The 23280-nt window shown below is 43.7% G+C and overlaps 1 protein-coding gene across 6 annotated transcripts in view; it reads left to right on the top strand.

The window, feature by feature from the left end:
• tjp2a (tight junction protein 2a (zona occludens 2)) overlaps positions 1-23280 on the top strand; it is a 109132-nt gene that overhangs the window by 84400 nt on the left and 1452 nt on the right. For 5 of the 6 annotated variants that reach the window (XM_055632500.1, XM_055632497.1, XM_055632501.1 and 2 more), the window contains exons 14-22: positions 2756-2940; positions 5258-5353; positions 5463-5542; positions 7443-7653; positions 9919-10019; positions 11371-11595; positions 12764-12877; positions 14928-15287; positions 19098-19177. In XM_055632500.1, the coding sequence (XP_055488475.1) occupies positions 2756-2940; positions 5258-5353; positions 5463-5542; positions 7443-7653; positions 9919-10019; positions 11371-11595; positions 12764-12877; positions 14928-15287; positions 19098-19177 (1452 nt within the window). The remainder of the gene's footprint in view (positions 1-2755; positions 2941-5257; positions 5354-5462; positions 5543-7442; positions 7654-9918; positions 10020-11370; positions 11596-12763; positions 12878-14927; positions 15288-19097; positions 19178-23280) is intronic. The other variant, XM_055632502.1, reaches the window with a different exon arrangement.

Raw genomic sequence — 23280 nt, 5'->3', positions numbered from 1 at the left:
AAAGAGCATCTATGGCCTTCTGAAGTGAGACTTCCACAGCTTCACAATGCTAAGTAAGGATGATGGAAGTTTGCTGGTGAAAACCAAATTGCACGTTGCATTTAAGAAGTGTCTGGATATCCACTTGCTATGCTTTAATACATAAGGCTTGAAGCCAAGAGCTAGAATGTGGGATTGGACGGGATAGCTTTGCCTGACCGCACAGAGATGGTGTCACTTTGGTCATAGTTTCCGTAGCTTTTTTTATTCCATGGTTTAGAGCACGAAGTTCGGAGAGAAGATGAAAAGCTGGTGACCAAGCAAGCTTTTTCATTGGTCTCAACATCTTAAAGTGGTATATTTATTTCTAAATCTATTCTACCATAGGAAGTTAGCGTCTTGCATCTGATTGGGCATCCAGCATTGCTTGGAAACTGATTAAGTAATGCAATTGTTCTCTCCCCCCCGTTTTCTGACTGACTTTAATGCAAAATGTGATTCAACTGGGGCTGGTAATGTTTAGTTCAATACATAAAATGTATATGCAGTTGTACAGGGTATTGGTGAGACCACACCTGGAGTATTGCGTTCAGTTTTGGTCTCCTAATCTGAGGAAAGCCATAGAGGGAGTACAGAGAAGGTTCACCAGACTGATTCCTGGGATATCAGGACTTTCATATGAAGAAAGACTGGATAGACTCGGCTTGTACTCGCTAGAATTTAGAAGATTGAGGGGGGATCTTATAGAAACGTACAAAATTCTTAGGGGGTTGGACAGGCTAGATGCAGGAATATTGTTCCCGATGTTGGGGAAGTCCAGGACAAGGGGTCACAGTTTAAGGATAAAGGGGAAATCCTTTAGGACCGAGATGAGAAAAACATTTTTCACACAGAGAGTGGTGAATCTCTGGAACTCTGCCACAGAAGGTAGTTGAGGCCAGTTCTTTGGCTATATTTAAGAGGGAGTTAGATGTGGCCCTTGTGGCAAAAGGGATCAGGGGGTATGGAGAGAAGGCAGGTACAGGATACTGAGTTGGATGATCAGCCATGATCATATTGAATGGCAGTGCAGGCTCGAAGGGCCGAATGGCCTACTCCTGCACCTAATTTCTATGTCTATGTTTCTATGATGCTTTACAGATGCTTTTATTTGACTATATATAAACGCTTGTCAGTCCGATCTCTGCTTATCTTTTATTCACATCTCTCTGTGCCACTGTAGCTCCGGATTCTCTTCCAGACTTGTAGCCTTCTGCAGTCCACTGTGCTCCACCTGTTCTGGTCGCTGATCACGCCCATCTATAATTGGTGGCCATATCATCAGCTGCCTGGGCATTAAGCTCTGAAATTCGTTCCAGAAATATCTTTGCTTTTGATCTTTAAAGGTTCACCTCAAATCTTCGTCCATGCCTTTGGTTCCCTGCCATGACATCAGCTTAACTGCCCTGAGGTAGTTTACCATATTTTACGGGAGTTGGAATTGGACTTTTGAACGGAGCTAGTGGGGTAGGTTGGGAGAAATATCATTGAAAGATCAGAGAGAACTTATGAAGACACCTATTTGAGTAAAATTAGGACCCAGCCCAATTCTCCCTCCCAACGTTAAATCACAGCTCCACGTATACATCCACAAAGTTTAAATGAGATTAAAGTTTCTGCTTCCACTACCCTTTTCAGGCTGTGAACTCTAGTTCACCTATGGGTTTTGATCCCCCTAAGTGTAATAGATTCTTATTTATTCTAAATAACCCAATCTTACTTTTATCCATGTTGAATAAGCCTCCTCTAAGGCAAACAATTTTTTGCGTGGCTACAAAATTGAGCCTGTGAAGCTGGCAGTTCAGAGTAAATGTTCCTTTTGATCCAGTTGGCATGCACACTTCACCACTCAGGCATTACACATTGATCACAATCGCATAGTGATACTCCACCATTCATAATTCATTTGTTTCCAGAGAAATTGAGGCCTATCATATGTTGGATATAGTTCTAGCATTACCTGCTTGCTCTTACCTATGCCTTAACTAATAATGGAAAGTATCCTAGTGTATCTTTGTAACCACTCTCGTTGAAAGGATACGGAAAGAGAATTCCACAAGGTGGCCCAGACATCTTTGGTGATGGAATGAATGAAACTGGGTATGTGCCGGAGGCCAGTGTTGAAGAAGTGCAGAGATCATGAAATATTGCAAGCCTGCGAAAGGTTAATGAACATGGTTGCAAAAAGACCAAGTCATTCAGCGTGGACATGGGTTCTTTGGCCCAATGTGCCCATACCAGCCAACATGTCCCATCTACACTAATCCCACCTGCCTGCATTTGGCCAATATCCCTCTAAACCTGTTCTAACCATGTACCTATCTAAATGTTTCTTAAACATTGCGAAAGTACCTGCCAGCAGCTCGTTCCATACACCCATCACCCTTTGTATGTAAAAAAAAAGAAGTTACCCCTCAGATTCCCATTAAAACTCTCCACTCTCACCTTTTGACTTAAATTCTCTGATCCGCTGTTCTTTGTTTAAATTTAGAACCTTTTTCTGTGGAATGATGCATTAATTTTTGCATAGCCAAAGAAATTAAATTTTGGGGGAAAAAAGATAATCTTATGATGAAGGTACTGGATTTTAGTCAGTGGTGAAGGGTTAGGATTAAGTCTTGGGTTTAATTTTGTTTTAGATCAAAGTTTCTGACTACCAACTACAGAATTTACTGTGGTCTGCTTACTATAGGTGATGAATACATAAATAAAATCTTTGTGACTTCTACCCTGCCAGAGCTGAACAAATGGCCAATGTGCAAAACGTCCAGAAAGCAACTTCAAGTGACCGAGGGGATTTCTGGAGGTCACGAGGTCAACGAGCAGCAATGAAGAAGAATCTTCGAAAGAGTCGCGAGGACCTCACTGCTGCGCCAGTGAGCACCAAGTTCCCAGCGTACGAGAGGGTTGTTCTGCGGGAAGGCAAGCACATTTTTCATATTAGCAGCATGTCATTGTATGTGGATTTATTTTGTCTGTGAAAAATAATTAGATTTTCCATTATTCTCCCACCCTGCAACCACAGAAATAAGCAATAACCAAAAATGTGCTTGTTATACGAAAAATATAAAAGTAATAATTTTGGAAATAAAATTCCAGCTACGGAAAATATGTGCAATCTTGACACTTCTTCCTAAACAAGTGAAAGAAAAGGAAGACAGAGAGACTGTAGATACTGGAATTTCACTAAAATATATTGCTAGAAGAACTCGGTAATCAGGTAGTCCTCTGCTCCAGCCTGAAGACAGTCCCAACTCAAAACGTCATCTATCCATGCCCGCCACTGATGTTGCCTGATCTGCAGAGTTCTTTCAGAGATTTGTTTTCTTTTAAGGAAGACTTCCTTTTAAGAAAAGGAAGACTTGCAACTGTATAGTACCCAGTCCCTTTAGCGAGACTCCCAAGGGGTTTCAGTGAAGTGTTAAATTACAATTGGTATTATGGCACGATCCTCTGCTCATTTCTCCCCACAGATGCTTCCTGGCTTATTGAGTTCTTCCAGCACAATGCTTCTGTAACAGAGTTACATACAGCAGCATCCCTCAAATAACATGATAATGATCAAATAATTTGCTGATTGGTTTTACTGCCAATTATTGGTCAGATCATCCATGGGGAAATGAATAAAGAGCTTGTGTGGGTTAAGGGGCTGTCAGCTGTCAAGGCCATAAGATCAAGGAACTCGTTCTGAAACATTAGAATCATATGGAATCTGGGGAGGGGATGGATTGGATGGGAAATTATGAGTGAATCAAGGAGTTGTTGGAAGGAGTGATCTCTGTGGTAGGCGGGAAAGAGTGTCGAATGGGAAGATATGACTGGTAGTGGGATCACTTTGGAGATTTCGGAGTATAATGTCTTGAATGTGGAATCTGGTGGGTTAAAGGTGAGGAACAGGGAAAATCTAATCATGTTGTATCTGGCGGGAGGGAGAGCAAGAACAGAACTGTGGTCACAGATGATGTCGGTGAGGCATCCATCTAGAGGGTCCCTCTGCAATTCTTTGGCTTGCTCGTCCTTTCCCCTGTGACCGCAGAAGATATAACACCTGTCCCATTACCTCCTTCCTCACCTTCATCCAGGGACCCCAGTAGTCCTTCCGGATGAGACCAAGGTTCACGTGTACTTCCTCAAACTTCATCTGCGTCGTGTTCTCAGAATGGCCTCCTGTACATCGGCAAGATCAAGCGTCGTCTCGGTGTCTGTATCGCCGAACAATTGTGCTCTCTGCCAAAGCCTACTGGACCTTCCAATTACCAACCATTTTAACTCCTATACCCATTCCTCCACTGACCTTTCTGTCCTGGGTCTCCTCCATTGCCAGAGTGGTGTTGCGCACAAACTGGAGGAACAGCACCTTGTATTCCACTTGGATAGCTTACAACCCAATAGTATGAACATTCCCCTACACCCCTTTTCTTTTCCCCCTCCCCTCCCCTGTGCCTCACCTGGGTTCACACTTATTTCTCCACATCCACCTGCATTCCTTCCTCTAGCTTCAGGATTTGCAACTCTTTAATCCCTTTATTTCAGACCTTCCGAATTTTGGCCTGTTCAATCCCCCCCCCCCCCCCCCCCCCCCCCCTCCCCCTTTTTCGGTATTCAATTAGCTGTCAGGCCTTGTCCTGACCCTATAGCTTTTTCCAGCTTTCTATTTCCCCCACCCCCACCCCCCCCTCCAATCAAACTGAAGAAGAGTCTCATCCCAAAACGTCACCTAGAAGCTGTAGTGGCCAAGTCAGTGGATATTTTAAATGCGGAGATTGACAAATTCTTGATTAGTAAGGGTGTCGGGGATTATGGGGAGAAGGCAGGAAAATGGTGTTGAGAGGGAAAGATAGATCAGCCATGATTGAATGGCACATTAGACTTGATGGGCCGAATGGCCTAATTCTGCTTCTATAATATGCACTATCATGTTCTCCAGAGGTGCTGCCTGACACATTGAGTTACTCTAGCACTCTGGCATCCTGTTGCTAGGTTGTGGGAGCACATTCACCTGCCATTTCTTGCAATACAATGTTGATGGTACCTGGACATTCGAAGCTACATGATGTGCAGGCAGATATTTCTGATGCGCAGTCAAGGGTGCTCTAGAAGTTCAAGTCCTGCATTCAGAATATTGTGGAATCAGTTTTAATTTAAAACACAACTTGTGTCGGGGACTGTCCACTTTAAGTAGTTCTTCATACCCCAGCGACCCACCTGATAGTCACTAACCCCTCTTTCTTATTTCTAGCCGGCTTTAGACGGCCTGTGGTGCTCTTTGGGCCCATTGCTGATATAGCTACAGACAAGCTGGCAACAGATTTACCCGGAAGCTACAGAACTGCCAGTAAGTAAACTGTGACACACAAGCATTTTAAAAGTAGACTTTGTGCAAATCCTTGAAGTGCTATGTTAAAAGCCAAAACAACCCTGCTGTAAATAAATTATTATTCCAGAAACCGAACCCAGAGATGCAGGCTCTGAGAAGTCATCTGGTGTTGTTCGATTGAACACGGTCAGGCAAATCATCGAAGAGGTAAGAATAATTTGGGCACTGACTTTAATTTACGCAATGTTACAGCATTCTAAATTGCCCCCCAAGGAATTTATTGGACCATTCATCTTTAATTTGTAGGCAGTGGGAGAAATCAAAAGATAAATTGTTGAAGGCGAAATCAAGTTCTGCCATGCGGAGGCGAATGTTAATGGAGGGGAGCTGGTTAGATCTATATTCTCGAAAGAGTTTGAGGCCCCTAAAGCCTTTCTGTGGGGGAATGGGAGTGGAAGTGTACAGGGTCTGGTCATCCATGATAAAGATGAGGCAGTGAGGGCCAGGGAATTGGAAGTTGTTGAAATGGTGGAGAGCAACCAAGCTGTCCCAGATGTACGTGGGGAGGGGTTGGGCAGGGCAATGGGGTAACAAGGTGGAGTCCATGCATGAGGAAATAAATTTCAGTGGGCCAATAACAGACAAATATAATGGGACTACTAGGATGGTGCCATTGTAGAAGACCCAAGGCTGTTGACCTGCTGAATTACACTCAATGGTATCTGATTGCTATATTTTATCATCACTACCAAGTCAGTCCTACTTGTGTGTCTTGGGTACAAGGTAAAAATGGACAGTGCAAAATGGAGAAACTATCAGGTTGAAGGCTGTGGAGAGGAAATTTCCTGAAATGATGAGATCTATTGCCTTTTACTGAAGGGTCCAATTTCTCCTCTAGCTGATGACTGAGCAGATCTGGATCAGCCACAAAACGCGAGGTCTCTGCTGGGATTGTTCACATGTGCATCATACCTGCTACCATTGGCAAGAGTTTGCGACCTTCTATTTTGTAGTGTTGTTATTTTTGGTACTAACAAAATTGACTTTTAAGCTTTGCAAATAATTCTACAAAGGCTTCTGTAAATCTGGACAATGCACCTTGGGTTAGAGGTCGATTCGAAATGTTAATTACTGAAATGGGATAGACTTTATTTTGGGGGGCAAAAACAATTCAGGAATATCAACCAATGAAAGCAAAATATGTTGAGAACCACTCGCCACATCTTCCCATCTCCCCCCATGTCTGCCTTCCGCAAAGACCGCTCCCTCCTCAACTCCCTTGTCAATTCTTCCCTTCCCTCCCGTACCACCCCCTCCCCGGGCACTTTCCGTTGCAACCGCAAGAAATGCAACACCTGTCCCTTCACCTCCCCCCTCGACTCCATTCAAGGACCCAAGCAATCGTTCCAGGTGCGACAAAGGTTCACCTGCATCTCCTCCAGCCTCATCTACTGCATCCGCTGCTCTAGGTGTCAGCTGATTTACATCGGGGAGACTAAGTGTAGGTTGGGCGATCGTTTCGCCGAATACCTCCGCTCAGTCCGCAATAACCAACCTGACCTCCCGGTGGCTCAGCACTTCAACTCCCCCTCCCATTCCCAATCCGACCTCTCTGTCCTGGGTCTCCTCCATTGCCAGAGTGAGCAACAGCGGAAATTGGAGGAACAGCACCTCATATTCCGCCTGGGTTGCTTGCGTCCGGCGGGCATGAACATTGAATTCTCCCAATTTTGCTAGCCCTTGCTGTCTCCTCCCCTTCCTGAACCCTCGAGCAGTCTCCTCCCCCACCCTCCCCCCCCCCCCCCCCCCCCCCCCCCACCCCCCATCAGTCTGAAGAAGGGTTTTGGCCCGAAACGTCGCCTATTTCCTTCGCTCCATAGATGCTGCTGCACCCGCTGAGTTTCTCCATCAATTTTGTGTACCTTCGATCTTCCAGCATCTGCAGTTCCTTCTTGAACAAAATATGTTGAGATATGGATTTTGGAGGTCAGTGGCAAAACTGACTTGGATCTGAGTGGCCTGTTTTCCTGTTTTGTTGACCTTTTTTGTGTAAAAGGTGGTGCCTTCGGTTTGTATTGGTCAGTGAGTTTTATTCTGCTTTATATAGGACAAGCATGCTTTACTGGATGTTACGCCCAAAGCTGTGGACCTGCTGAACTACACTCAGTGGTACCCAATCGTTATCTTCTTTAATCCAGACAACAAACATGGCGTTAAAACCATGAGGCAAAGACTGAATCCAACATCCACCAAGAGTTCCAAGAAGTTGTATGACCAAGCTGTCAAGCTAAGGAAGAGATGTTCTCATCTTTTTACAGGTGAAAAGCATTATTATTACTTGCAAATATTGCAGAGTAGTGGGTAATCAAGGTGACCGCTCAGCCCATTATGCCAGTACTGGCTCTTTGCCACCCGATTATTCCAATTTTCCTGGGCCTTCTTTATAATTTTGCAGAGTTTCCTTGACCCCAAGTTTTGGAATTGATGGAAATCACTAACATTTTTGTGGTGAACTAAAATATTGCACAGGCCGGAAATTTGTCATATGATCAAGAAACATAACTGCGACATTACTATGTGTGCAAAATTTTAAGAGTGAGCTCATTTCAACAGAACTCTGGTTAATAATACTCTTTGGTGCTGTTTGGGATTTCAAATCAGACGCGGTTGATTTTAGGTCTATGTACAGTCACTTATTATGCACTGAACGGGAATACCAGCTTTTTAGCATTTCTTGCTTTTAAGGAGGAGGAAGGCTAGTTTAGAAATGGAGCGTAGGTCCTTGTCCATTGAAAGCACAGCTTCTGTAATGCAGATGCAAATTGCATTTCAGTACAAGACACCAGAATTGTTAGTGTTCAGAACATTTGAGAAAGTGCAGTTGGTTAAAGAGGTACAGCGGAAGCCAGAAAAATGTAACCATTGGAATATGTATCCAAAACCAGAGTAATTGCCATACCAGTGTAAATGTAGTTGGTGAAGCTATCGATTGAATGTGAAAGTTACAAAGCACCTTCCCAGTCTGGTGTTTGAATCCATAAATGTAACACCATTAGCAGTGTCTGGGGAAAGGGCAAACATCATTGTTGTCATCAGTATCCACCCTGAGAAGAATCACAGGCCCCGACTGTTTAGCGGCTTTTGCGAACATTAATTGTGAATCATTACATTAGTTAAAGATCCGGGTGATCTGGTATAATGGGAGTTGTAAAAGAGTTTGTATATTGAATTGGTTTCTGTGGTCGAACTCCACTGCCCCGTCACATTCTTCAATAATTATTCTGTGTGGTCCTCTCAGCCTTAACTACTTTCTTGAGTGATTTGCTAGTTTGTTTGAGATAAGAATTTTGAGTTTTTTAAATAAAACGGGTTTTAGGAAGCCGGTGATTTTAAGTTAGCACTCTTCTGTTGATGGGGTAGCATCTAATGAGGAAGTCCTGGGTTGAACTTATTAGCATTGCAAATGAATTCTTTAGCGACGAGAAATGGCATCAATCATCCTGATTTAGATTAGTTACACTGATGTGGGATGAAAGGTGATCCGATCAAATAAATGTTGGCATAGATCAGTACAGTCAAATGAACCACACTATTTCTGCACTCAAGAGTCAAGAGTCAATTTAATTGTGATTCGGACCCCTTGAGGTCCAAACGAAATGCCGTTTCTGCAGCCATACATTACAAACAAATAGACCCCAGACACAACACAATTTACATTTTACATAAACATCCATCACATTGCTGTGATGGAAGGCCAAAAAAAAACTTTTCTCTCCGCTGCCACTTCCCCCCCCCCCCCCCCCGATGTCAGTCAAAGTCAAAGCCCCCGGCTGGCGATGGCGATTGTCCCGCGGCCATTAAAGCCACGCCGGGTGGTGCGAAGTCGCACACCGGGTCTTGGTGTTAGAGCCCCCGCCATGCGCTCGCAGAGTCCCGCGGCCATTCCAAGCCGCGCGGGGCGATGATGTTAGGCCCCGCTCCAGGAGCTCTTCGACCCCGCAACTCGGGCGGGAGAAGTCGCCGTTGCAGGAGCCCTGAAAAGCGGTCTCCCTCCAGGGACCCGCGGGCTCCCGGTGCCGCCGTCCGCAGACCCGCAGTTGCAGCCTCCGAATCAGCAGCAGCAGCAGCGCTCCACCACCGCTCCTCCCGCTCTGGACTCGGCCAGCTCCGCGACGGTGAGGTGAGTCAGCACCAGAGTCCCCGGCTTCTTCTGTTGGAGGCCGCTCCTCATTTGCAGCCCCAACGACAACGGAGACCCAACAAGAAAAGGTCGGGTCTCCCGTGCAGGGAGAGATTTAAAAAGTTGCCCCACCCCACCCCCACCCCCCAACAAAGAATGACAAAAACTACATATAAACATAGACAAAAAAATAATAAAAACGCGGACGGGCTGCAGAGGCCGCTGCTGACGAGAGTCGCGCCGCCTACCGGAAAGTTAGTGTGGTTTTTGATGGAACCACTATAATGCAAGTGTATATATACTACTGTGCACCTTGGATTGATGCGCCACCAAATTACTTTTATGGCCATCAGCCATGCTAGTAAGGAGGATAGGACTTATTTTTTTTACTTTAACCTTGCAGAGACTATTGATCTCAATTCCTCGCATGATGGCTGGTATGGATTGGTAAAGGATTTGATCAGAGATCATCAGGCTTCTGCAGTCTGGATTTCAGAAGCCAAGGTATGTATTTTGGGTGTATTAATAGTTGCTTCGCTTGTGCAACATTTTGACAAGGCTGATTTTAAGAAGAATCTGATATTAATGATTGCACATTATGAATTGATCCTAGTATAAACATCGTGGGACCCGCGGGAAAGACTCACGTCGATTGTTATTATAATTTGCAATCCTGGGTGTCAACTGCAGTTTCAACAATGGAGTGTTTAGTTAAAGGACTATATTAGTTATTGAACCAACATGTAATTTGGTCTTTCCATCACATTTATCAAAGAACTTGAGTTGTGTTAATCAGCAACTTAACACATTTGTGATGGAAAAGAATGGTCGCCCTTAAGAAGATATACAGACTGCTCCTCTTAAGAAAAAAAATGTTTGAGAGTAAGTTTTACATTTGAGTACCTATTTCTCGTCCCACCCCATCCAACCATTGCCAATTCACCTCTCCATCCACGTGGATGAAACTTTGTTTCAATCGAGTGCAAGTTTCCTGACATTCTGATGCATTCACCCACCCTAGCTGAACTTGCACTGTTTTGTATAGTGTGGTTAGCCCCATTTATTAACTACCCATCGTCATATTTTTGAAATAACTTCCTCATCTCCTAAATGTATTAATTTGCAATTTTCTTTTGTTGAAAAAAGTGTTTCTTTGGTTTGGATTTTATCAATGGATTATCCAAGTTGGGTTTTCATTAACAACATCACACTGTACAGACCACTGAGCAAAGTTGTTACTGATCTCCTGTTTGTGAATGTGCATTAAAGTTGTACATTCTTGGTTATAGTTTCTATTTTAGATTTTAAACATTTGCTTAAATTTGGGAATTTGTGTTGCACAATTAATCAATCTTTTAATCTTGTTGCTAAGATATTTTGGAGTTCTAAATTACATGATATTAAAACCACATCAGTAATCTAAAGTATTATTTATTTGGGAATGGGCAATAAATGCTGGCCTGGCCAATGACTCACATCTTCCAAGTGAAAAACAAAAAAAGAACAAGAGGATCAAATTCTGAACATTTAGAATCTTTGGAAAAATCCTGCTTGCTCTTAAGTGGAACAGATCATGGATTAACTCTTCCCACACAGTGTGTGGCCTTGCTGGGGTTAGTTTGCTTTCAGTTTTCCAGATAGGGATAGTTCCAAAATGGTGGTGGGAAATTGCAGCCATCTCTCAGGCTCAGATATTCACTCCAATCCTTTCCACGTGGGGAAGCCCTTTAGCTGTTGACCTATTCCCATGGGAGAAAGAAACAATGTTTTCTAAAATATCTGGATGGAAAATAGTTTTATATGTGAACATTGGCACTCAATTCAACCTAACTGGCATGGACTGTTTCTGACATAGGCTGATGGACTGGGAGACGAAGATCTTGAGATGCCTGATGATCGCATGTCCTATCTGTCAGCCATGGGAGGTGACTACCTCAGCTGTGATAGCCGATTGATGAGCGACTATGATGACACTGACACGGAGGGTGGTGCCTATACAGACAACGAGCTGGATGATCCAGTGAATGAGCCACCTGTATCTTCTGTGGCCAGATCATCTGAACCAGTGCAGATGGACGAGGTTGGTGTGCTACATTCAGACACTTTATCTGTTGGCCTTGTCAACGTCAAGGAATACGTTCTACATTTGTCATAAGTAAATATCCACAGGATATGGGGCCACTCATCCCATCTCATCCATGTTGTTGATTATGTTCCACATGAGTGTCCTCCCAAGAATGCTCTTACACTTTTCCTCTATCCTTGTGTTAATTCAGCTTCCCCTTAAATATATCTCTTTTTCATCCCAACTACTCGGGGTGGCGCAGTGGTAAAATTGCTGTCCTATAATGGAGCCTGGTTAGATCCTGACTATGGGTGCTGTTTATTTGGAGTTTTTATGTTTTCCATGTGACCACGTGGGTTTTCTCCAGGTACACCAGTTTCCTCCCACATTCCAAAGACATGCAGTTTGTTGGTTAATTGGCGCTACTCTAATGATCCCTAGAGTGTAGGATAGAGCTAGTATCTGGGTGATCACCGGTTGCCACAGACTCAGTGGGCCGAAGGGTCTGTTTCCACGCTGGATCTCTAAACTAAATTACACACACTCTGCGCAGTGTATTTTACGTTTTGACCCCTCTCTGTAAAGAAGTGTTTTCTGCATTCCTGGTAGAATTTATCTGTGACTGTCTTAGAAACATAGAAATTGGGTGCAGGAGTAGGCCATTCGGTCCCTCGAGCCTGCACCACCATTCAATATGATCATGGCTGATCATCCAACTCTGATTATCCTGTACCTGCCGTCTCGTTGCATTTCCCCTTTTCCTAATCGGCCTCCATTTAGATAATAGTCTACTTTCCTGTTTTTGCCACCAAAGTGGATAACCTCACATTTATCCACGTTATACTGCATCTGCCATGCATTTGCCCACTCTTGTTTTGATGACCTCTGGTTCTGGTCTTCCTGATGTGAAAATATTTCTCTGTGTAGCTATAATGCATGCAACTTGTGGTACACCAACTTTTTAAATAAGCATTTTTTGTTATTGTTAAATGTATTTTCTGGAAACCTATAGAACGCCCATGTCTATTCCCAGAGTCTTGTGGATACGTCTCCACAAAATACTGATTATTTAGGATGACAAAGATAATCTGCTGTTGCTTGTAATAGTTTTTTGTGATTTTGACCACTTCCACTTGCTGTAGTGTTGCTACTATTCTGTTGATCAATAACTCTTTCTTTTCAGCGGAGACCAAGTCCAGTGCCAGCAGTGGCCAGAGGACAAATGAGGAGAGCAGGCAGCAGGGAAGTGCTGAGAGATCCCAGTCCCCCTCCAGATTTCAGACCTGATCCACCAAAGGTAATGGCTTCACCAACTGTGTGACACTTCTGCTCTTATTATCACAAATGCTATATATTTATCGGAACCCACTGAACTGGCTGATTTACAACAGCTCTCGTTTTAAATTCACCTAATTTACCAATCCCTTCAAGGCCTTTCTGTGTAACCTCCCTGACTCTTCACTTCCCCGCACTGGCCTCTCATTTAATCGGCAGGGTTTTGGCTTGGATAGCTGAGACATCATGCTCTGGAACTCCCTCCCTAAATGCCACACTCAGCATCCTGATAAAGATCATTACAAATAGAATGTTTAAGAAGGAACTGCAGATGCTGGAAAATCGAAGGTACTCAAAAAAATGCTGGAGTAACTCAGTCTGAAGAAGAGTTTCGGCTGGAAAGGTTGTCTATTTCCTTTGCTCCATAGATGCTGCAGCACCCGCTGAGTTTCTCCAGCATTTTTTTGTGTACCATTAAAAATAGAATGTTGATCTGGTCACCTCCTCGCTCTTCAGTTATCCTGTGGGATCTATAGCATTCATTCCATCCACCGTGCATTGCATTTGAGATACCATGCCAGAGATTCCAGTACACACAATCCCTGACCATGTTTCGGGTTCAGATCTCATGTTGATAATTAAATCTGCGTGACTTGAATAGGATTGGTTGGGTTGGCTCAATATAATTGGACCAGTGTTAGTGCAGTGGGATGTGTTAGGGTTGACACACCGAATAATCGAGAGGGTAGACAGCATGGGAAATGGTTTGCTACATCTCAGACCTCGGCCTGTGGGACCCCACTCTGTGTCAGGTGTAGTATAAATTGTAAGTGTGCAAGAAGGAACTGCAGATGCTGGTTTAAATCGAAGGTAGACACAATGCTTGAGTAACTCAGCGGGTGAGGCAACATCTCTGGAGAGAAGGAATGGGTGACGTTTCGGGTTGAGACCCTTCAGACTGAATATAAGTGCATGGGTTAGGTTCAGATTGGACATGGCTGGGCTGAAATTTAATTCTATAATCAAACAGAGCAATGTAGTGCACTCAGTGCACTGAGGAAGTGTTGAAATGCCAGAAGGGTTGCCATTTAGATGTGACTTTAAATCAAAGCACTGGCCTGTAGATACAAGATCCAATGGAAAACCAGATCAGTTCTCGCTGATGTTCTGGCCAGTGCTCATGGTGCAATCAGTCCCAGATTACCTTTTTATATATATTTTCTCGTGGTTGTTATGTTGCTCAGACTCGGCCCAAGTCTATCACAGATGTAGCCCTCCCTTCTGTTGTGAGCATCCGCTTGTCGGCTGCTTCAAGAAGACAATATCAATCATTCGGAATCTCCACCATCCTGGCCATGGGCCTCTTCTTGCTGCCACGGTTGGCAGGAGGTACAGAAGCCTGAAGTCCCACATCACCAGGTTCAGGAACAGCTATTTTCCTGCAACTATCATGTTCTTAAACTGACCAACACAACCCTAATCCCACCTCAACAAGGGAACACTCTGGGCCACACTAACCTGGTTAATTTTTCTAATTGAGCTTTGCACTAATGCCTTGCTTTGGCACAGTCTTTCTTTTAGGAACGGAGACGAGGAAACACTTTTTCTCACAGTGAGTGGTGAGTCTGTGGAATTCTCTGCCTCAGAGGGCGGTGGAGGCAGGTTCTCTGGATGTTTTCAAGAGAGAGCTAGATAGGGCTCTTAAAAATAGTGGAGTCAGGGGATATGTGGAGAAGGCAGGAACTGATTGTGGATAATCAGCCATGATCACATTGAATGGCGGTGCTGGCTCGAAGGGCCAAATGGCCTACTCCTGCACCTATTGTCTATTGAAATGTCCATAATTACTGTCTGATTTGTTTTTGTGTGTTTGTCTGAGTCTATGTGCTTGTGATGCTGCTGCCGGCAAGATATTTCATTCTACCTGTGCCTCAGCGTGCTTGCGTACGTGACCATAAGCTCTATTGGATTTGCTGGGGGATCATGTGCACAAAATTCAAGGTGAAATTAAAACTAAAATGTTAAAATAAACATTATTCCATTTCATTGCATCTGATTGTATTCTTGCTTAGTCCAAAGCTGACGTTCATACCTACGCAAAAGAGCCTGCCAGGCCGTACTACGATTCCCATTACAGCAGTTCAAGTACTGGGAGCAGCAAGCCACCCCGCAGCCAGGAGGCTCCTCCCTCTTCCAAACCGCAACCCCCTCCGGTGGCTCTGAAGCCCTCTTTCGGGAACAAGACAGCGCTCAAACCGTCCACTCCAACCACGCCCCCCCCAAACGAAGAGAGCGAGGAGGAGGAGTACGAAGAGTTGGGAGAAGGTGGGCAGAAGAAGTCAGTGCTGGGCAAAGTGAAAATATTTGAGAAACTGGACCACAAAGCTCGTGCTCAGAGGCTGCAAGAACTGCAAGAAGCACAGATGGCAAGAGTGAGTGCCAACAACATTTTGATAACAAATGTGTTCCGGTATAAATCTATAATACTTTCTCAGTTTGCACCCACCAGCAGCAATATTTGGGCAGCAATGACCTGCGGTCATAGGAATTGGTATCAGGGTATTATTGCCACCTGTACCACAATACAAGGAGAAACTTTGTTTTGTGTTATCCAGACAAATCGTACATGAGTACATCAGGTATTCCAAAAGTGGAAGTAAAACGGAGTGCAAAATATAGTGTTGTAGCTACTAAAAGTGCAGTTTAAAAAAAAATTATATATGCAACACAAGGAGGCCATTTGGCCCAAGGGAGCAGAAAAATAAGCCACTCATTCCCAAAGCCGTCTCTCGCTCTGCAGCCATGTTGCTTTCAGTGCATCTCTGCTCGTGCCTGGAGTATTTCTGCATCAACAATACTCAACATCCTGAGTGAATTCCACACCACCATAATCCTCTGCTGAAAATATTTTCCTTCTCCTTTCCACCAATCATCATTCACAGAATCTGAGCCTTCTGCAAGGTAAACGGATCCTTGTTGACTCTATTTACTTTCTTCTCTAATGGGGAGTTCAGAACTGGGGGTTGCAGGCTCCTTGTAAAGGACCAGCCATATCTGATTGAATTGAGAGAATTTTCCTGCCTGCTGCAACATCCACAGGCCCATTTAAGATCAGTTGTGATCCTAATTCAACAGATCCTGCACTCACCGCTGCAATTCCCTGACCATCGAAAGATCTTTGTGTAGGAAAGAACTGCAGATGCTGGTTTTAATCGAAGGTAGACACAAAAATGCTGGAGTAACTCAGCAGGACGGGCAGCATCTCTGGAGAGAAGGAAGAAATCAAAATGTCTTTGTATCCCTGAAAATACTCAACAACTGAGCACCCCAAGCCGTTGGCTAAAAGATTTCCCACCGATAAATGATCTTTGAGTATTTTTAAGTTAGAACTCCAAAGAGTTTTTGGACACCCAGGAAACAGACCAAGGGTGGGACTGGTAAGGAGTTGGTGTGTTAAGTCAGCTGTGGTAAAATGGATGGTGGAACAGGTTAGAAGCTTGAATACCCCTATCATCCTTCTGTTTCTTAAATTCTTGTCTTCAGTTGCCTAGATCCTTTATTCCTAGATAGCAATAGATGCACTTTAAAAATTCCTATTAAATTGCTTTCTCCTTTCTTCTCTGTGTAACCAGTACAAGCCCTAGAGTCCTTAGATCTCTGACATCGATGGCTGTAACTTTAACCCTCTACATTCCTAAATTCTGCAATTCCCTCCCCAAATCCCCCTTGTCTTAAGATTCTCTAAAAAAAATCATTGAATCACATTTACACTTAAGACTTCAAGCTTGGATGAAGGTATCCAATCCGACTGTCTTTCATTTGGGCATTTTGGATAATTAAGTAAATGGCATTGAACAAAAAACTGCAGTCAATGTAAAAAATTGTATCCAATAAAGCATTCCTGAAAATTCTATCTTTAAACTCTTGAAGTTTTTGGACCATTTTTTTTTCACCTTGGCATGAGGTAAGCAATGTTTGATTTTAATTTTGCCGCCTCAGCTGTTTTCTGGTTTAAATCCACCACAATATTAGTAAATGCCATTATCTTCCACCAATGTGCTAATGTACCCTTGTTATTTTCCTTTCCTAAGTTTCTGGCCTTAGTTGGAACATTGACAGTAATGAATCATTGCCTTGCTCCTCACAGCTAGAATTGGAAACTGTCCTAGAGAAAAACCAGAGGAGGTTAATTGGTTGTTTTTCCTGAGGAATAGAAGCACAAAATGGATTGACTGAGCTTGACTTTCAACACCGAGCCACCTGTTTTGCATTTGATCACTTGCTGGAGTTAGTTCTTTGTTATGATTTGGTTTGCATGGGCTCTTTCAAAGTTATCAGAAAAGGGATCCTTATTACTTGTCTTCAGATTGCATACTGTACTTGTGAGTGAATGCATTAAAGTGTTTGGACAGTGTTGACCAAGTTGAGTACCCTGCTTCAATTGACCATGGGATCTTGGATGTTAGTAATAGAGTATTAAGAATTTGCAACTGAGGAAGGTCTTGATGGGGATTTTAGACCTCATTCCCAGCATACCTCTAGGTAAAGTTCAATCACGAGAACTAACTTGAAGAGCTCAGAGCTAAACTGTTGTTTCAAAGGGAGATTAGGGGGCTGCCGTCTTTGTTTCACTGCCATACAACTAGACAGTTTCTCATCTGGACCGTATGGAATCCTCAGGCAAGGATAAAGGCAGCATCATAGTATGGATCAAACCCGGGTCTCTGATGCCGTATGGCAGCAACTGTGCCACCCCCAGTGGTTGGGCAAAAACATTGCAGATCTAGTATGGTCCACTTTGGTGCACAAAACAGAAAAGCAGAGTATTTTTAAATGGTGAGAGAATGGGTGGTGGTGTTCAAAGTGATTTGGGTGTCCTTGTATGCACTTCATTGAAAGCCATTGTGCGAATACAATTTGTCTCTATTATGTGAGGATTTGAGTGCAAGAGTAAATATGCTTTGTTGAGACATGTTGGGCCTTAAGACTGTACCTATAGTGTACAGTTTGATCTCTACCTTAAATGGGAGACTCCTGCCATAAAAGAAATGCCTCAAAGATTCGCTGAACTGGTTTCCAATAATGGCAAGTTTGTCACGGCTGAGAAATCTGATTAGATGAGACGTGTATTCTCTTGAATTTAAAAGAATGGGAGGAGATCTCATTGAAATTAAATGATCACTGCAGGGTCTATTATGCTGGCCACCGAGATGATGTTTTCCCCAAGCCGAGAATTCTAGACCCAGGGATCAGAATAAAGGGTACCCCAATTAGCACTGGAGGAGAAAAATCTCCGTGCAGCATTGGGGTGAGGGGGTTTGGTTATGGAAGAGGTTTAAATTGTTCTCCTTGTGGGAAATGTTGCAAGATATTTAAGTGCTTTGTGTCTTGATGGGGGGGAAAAAAGTTGAAACTCTCTTTGGAGGCAAGAAGTTGGATAACAGAGTAACCGGGTTTGAGATAATTGGAAAAAGTGCACGAGGTGAACAGAATTTGCTTGATGTAGCGAGTTGTCATATGGACCGTTGCCAAAAAATGGCAGTGTGGCTGACCCAAGAGGCAAAAACAGGGGAGTGATGGTGCATTGTGACCAATTGAATAGCACGTTAAAGAGAGTTGGCACAATCATAGTCGGCTGAATGTGCTGTACAAATTATAGATTAATTTAGTGGCATATACACCAGGGTATAATGAAATTTCTTATTTGCATGAAGTTCACAGATTGTACAGGTGTACATACAGTAAAGTGCAGCGGTAGAGTTGCCATCTTACAGCGCCAGAGACCCGGGTTCGATCCTGACTATGGATGCTGTCTGTACAGAGTGTGTACTTGTTTCCTGTGACCACCTGGGTCTTCTCCAGGTGCTCTGGTTTCCTCCCACATTCCAAAGACCTACAGGTTTGTAGATTAATTGGCTTCTGTAAATTGTCCCTAGTTCGTAGGATAGAACTAGTTTACGGCTGAACTCGGTAGGTTGAAGGGCCTTTTTCCATGCTGTATCTCTCAACTAAATAAGTAATAAATGCAAACATAAATATGAGTGCAGAATGGTTCAAGATTCATTCTATAAAAGGGGCAACATTTTATGTTTACAGCCCTGGCAAATGAGAATTTGAGCTGTAGTTGAATTGGATTTTAGTGGTGTTTAAAAAAAAAATATATATTATTATTTGTGTTATTGATTGAATAATTTACACAAATCTATTGATCTGAGTTTAATGCTGTCTGTTCCCCCTCGCAGCTGGAATTGGCACAAAAAAATCCGGATATCTACGCACTTCCTATAAAAGTACCTAAGGGGGAACAGTCCCAGTCACACAGGTAAGCATGTCCCATCAATAATTTGCTCTTTCAAATGTCACCCTTTGAGTCCGTGTGCCCTTCAATCAGATTATGTAGTTCTGTAATATAAAGCTATGTCCGATCCTTGAGTCTAACTGTCCATAAAATCTTTGTTTTGCAGTTTCCAATTGATCTTCTGGTCTTTGACTCTTTGTGGGAGAGGGTTACAATCCACTGCCATTAGTGTAATGTACCGTGGTGCAGCAGTAGAGTTGCTGCCTTACAATATGAGAGACCCGGGAAGATAGTGTTTAAAATCATGAAAAGGGTTCAGCATGGTAGATAGACAAATTGGTTCCTCTGGTAGAAAATTAAGAATGTAGTTTTGATTGCAAGAGGTTTTGATATGGGAGTAATAAACTCTTGCTACAGTTCTACAGAACATTGATGGTATCAAACCTGGAGCATTGTGTGTAGTTTACTTGAGAAGATGTACTTCTAAATCAGGAGCGCAGTCAAGGCTCATTGGACTGATTCCTTGGATGAGGAGATTGGGTTGATTTGGAGCAAAAGCAAAGTGCGAGAAGAATAGTGTGTGGGGGCAGCATCCGTGAAGGAAAATGGAAAGATTATGTTTTGGGTTTGGACCCTTCTTCAGTCTCTGCTTTAGAACACTCCCCAGGGCCTTCTGTTCACTGTGAAGGTCCGGCCCTGGTTGCACTTCCTAAAATGTAACACCTAGCACTTATCTGACTTAAACAGTTGATGGGCTGTTACATAGAAACATAGAAACATAGAAAATAGGTGCAGGAGTAGGCCATTCGGCCCTTCGAGCCTGCACCACCATTCAATATGATCATGGCTGATCACCCAACTCAGTATCCCGTTCCTGCCTTCTCTCCATACCCCCTGATCCCTTTAGCCACAAGGGCCACATCTAACTCCCTCTTAAATATAGCCAATGAACTGGCCTCAACTACCTTCTGCGGCAGAGAATTCCAGAGATTCACCACTCTCTGTGAAAAAAGTTTTCCTCATCTCGGTCCTAAAAGATTTCCCCCTTATCCTTAAACTGTGACCCCTTGTTCTGGACTTCCCCAACATCGGGAACAATCTTCCTGCATCTAGCCTGTCCAACCCCTTAAGAATTTTGTAAGTTTCTATAAGATCCCCCCTCAATCTTCTAAATTCTAGCGAGTACAAACTGAGTCTATCCAGTCTGTTGTTAAGCAAGGTAGCTGGCAATGTTATTCGCAGGTGGATAATTGAGTTGAGATACAGATCTGCAATGATCCAGAATGGCAGAACCAGCTCCAAAGAACAGAATCTGTTCCTGTCATCTGAGCGACAGAAAAATGTCATGTTACTAGAATCCTGTTACTGTTCTCAATAATTGAATATCATCCTGCTTTTTGTATTCATTTATCACCTCAGTTAGAAGAATCAGAGGTCCTTCGCTTCCATTTTGGTTTATCATTACGAGGGTTGCATTCCTGGATGTTTGCTTTCTAACTTGTGCAATCGCTCGCTTTGCAGGGCACTCCATCTAGTGGCACTTTTGAAAACCACAAGTTCATGTTGAATGATGTCATGTAAGATTTTGCCTGAAACTTGAATATAGATTTTGTTCACTCGTGCTTCTAAATTTGACTTAATATTGCTGGTCATTTGGCCCAACTCTTCTGCAGTGATGCATAAAAAGTACACCGTCCAGCTCTTCTCATCCTATCGTGTTTTTTTAATTATGATTTCCCCCCCACTAGGTTATCATGTGCCCCTTCATTAGTAACTCTTGTACAGAACAGAGGGAGGAGGAAAGACTCGCTGGTCATGACTCAAGCCCACTGATCATCACAACAAAATAGGAAAATATTTATTTCCCTCTGTTTCTCAGCTGGCCAAATTGACAGTCTTGACTGGTAGACCAATGCATTGACTGTGGTAGGAAGCTGCAGCCAGGACCATTGATGCCAGTCAAATGTTAACACATTCCTTGGGAACCCCGTCTTCCCTTACTAAAGTTCGACAGAATTGCCAAAAATATATTTTATACAAAATTAGTGAAATGATGCACTCGTACATCAGCAATATTTAAATGAAATTACTGAGAGCCTTCAAAGGTAGACAAAAATGAAGGGGAAACTCAGCGGGTGAGGCAGCATCTATGGAGCGAAGGAAATAGGCGCGTTTCGGGTTGATACCCATCTTCAGACTGATGTGAGGGTGGGGGGGGGGGGGCGGGAAGGAGAAAGGAAGAGGTGGAGACAGTGGGCTGTGGGAGAGCTGGGGAGGGGAAAGAAGGAGAAAGCAGGTTCTACCTGAAACTGGATGTCAATGTTCATACCGCTGGGGTGTAAACTACCCAAGCGAAATATGAGGTGCTGCTCCTCCAATTTACGGTGGGACTCACGCTCTGGCCATTGAGGAGACTCAGGACAGAAAGATCGGATTCGGAATGGGAGGGGGAGTTGAAGTACTGAGCCACCGGGAGATCAGGTTGGTTAATGTGAACCGAGCGGAGGTGTTGGGCAAAGCGATCGCCAAGCCTACGCTTAGTCTCACCGATGTAGAGCAGCTGATACCTAGAGCAGCGGATGCAATAGATGAGGTTGGAGGAGGTGCAAGTGAATCTCTGCCTCACCTGGAAAGACTGCTAGGGTCGTTGGATGGAGTCAAGGGGGGAGGTAAAGCGACAAGTGTAGCATTTCCTGCGGTTGCAAGGGAAAGTGCCAGGAGAGGGTGTGGTTTGGGAGGGAAGGGACGAATTGACCAGGGAGTTACGGAGGGAGCGGTCTCTGTAGAAAGCCGAAAGGGGAGGAGATGGGTAAATGTGGCCAGTGGTGGGATCCTATTGGAGGTGGCGAGAATTTCAGAGGATTATTTGTTGTATGTGACGGCTGTAGGGTGTAAGATGAAGGCAAGAGGGACTCTGCCCTTGTTACAAGTGGGGGGATGGGGAGTGAGAGCAGAGTTACGGGGTATAGAAGAGACCCTGGTGAGAGCCTCATCTATAGTAGAAGAGGCGAACCCCTGTTCCCTAAAGAATGAAGACATCTCCGATGCCCTGGTTTGGACTTCAAGATCATTTTGTTAATACTTTGAGTCTAGCAACCCCAGCATCATTGATTATATTTTGCCTCCCTGTAGGGAAATGTAAATTGGGGGAAACTCTTTTATCCTTGCGTGGATAGGGACCATTCATTGTTGATCTTGTGTACTTCGGAGCATGTTTGAGGATATACTCATTTTCGTGCACTTTTTGCAACAAAACTTGCTCAAGGGCAATAAAAAAAATCACAATATTTTTGAAAAGTTGTACCTTTTCAGCGAAGATATCTTTTACTACTAAGGTTTGATCTGCTTTTATACTTTGGTTTTTCTGGTTAATAAACAGCATTATGGGTCAAGTTTGAAATATAGTGATACAAGTGTGGAAACAGGCCCTTCAGCCCAACTTGCCCACACCGGACAACAATGTCCAAGCTACACCAGTCCCACATGCCTACGCTAGGTCCATATCCCTCCAAACCTGTCCATGTACCTGTCGAACTGTTTCTTAAACGATGGGATAGCCCTAGCCACAACTACCTCTTCTGGCAGCTTGTTCCATACACCCACCACCTTTTGTGTGAAAAAGTTACTCCTCAGATTTCTATGATATCTTTTTTACCTTTCACCTTGAACCTAATCATTGATGTAGATGACAAACAGTAACGGGCCCAGCACCGAATATTGAGGCACACCACTAATCCCAGGCATCCATTGTCAGAAGCAACCTTCCACTGTTACCATTACACCATAACTCAAATCTACTGTACCAATTGGTGCATGTGACAATAAATGTAACTTGAACGCTTCATTCCATGGAGGTTAATGTGGGGTAAAACTACTAACGGACTCACAATAACTGCACACAATTAGGAATGGCGGGGCACCTTTAAGCCTGGCCGCAGTACTAACAACTGGTCACATGACCATCAGTGCATATCAATGACTGTATGCCATACTGTGAACCCACTCTCGGTGAGTGCTGAACTCCTTTGGGGGTTTTGACAAGGAAAAGTAGGAGTCAGGGAATGTTGTGCATTGCAGTCAGGAGTAATTACTGAATGGCAGGAAATTAGCCCATTGGAAGGTCTAGC

This window comes from Leucoraja erinacea, chromosome 3 (genome assembly GCF_028641065.1).
Source record: "Leucoraja erinacea ecotype New England chromosome 3, Leri_hhj_1, whole genome shotgun sequence".
Taxonomy (NCBI): Eukaryota; Metazoa; Chordata; class Chondrichthyes; order Rajiformes; family Rajidae; genus Leucoraja; species Leucoraja erinaceus.
Note: the sequence above shows the minus strand (reverse complement) of the source record. Positions and strands in the feature narration are given on the sequence as shown.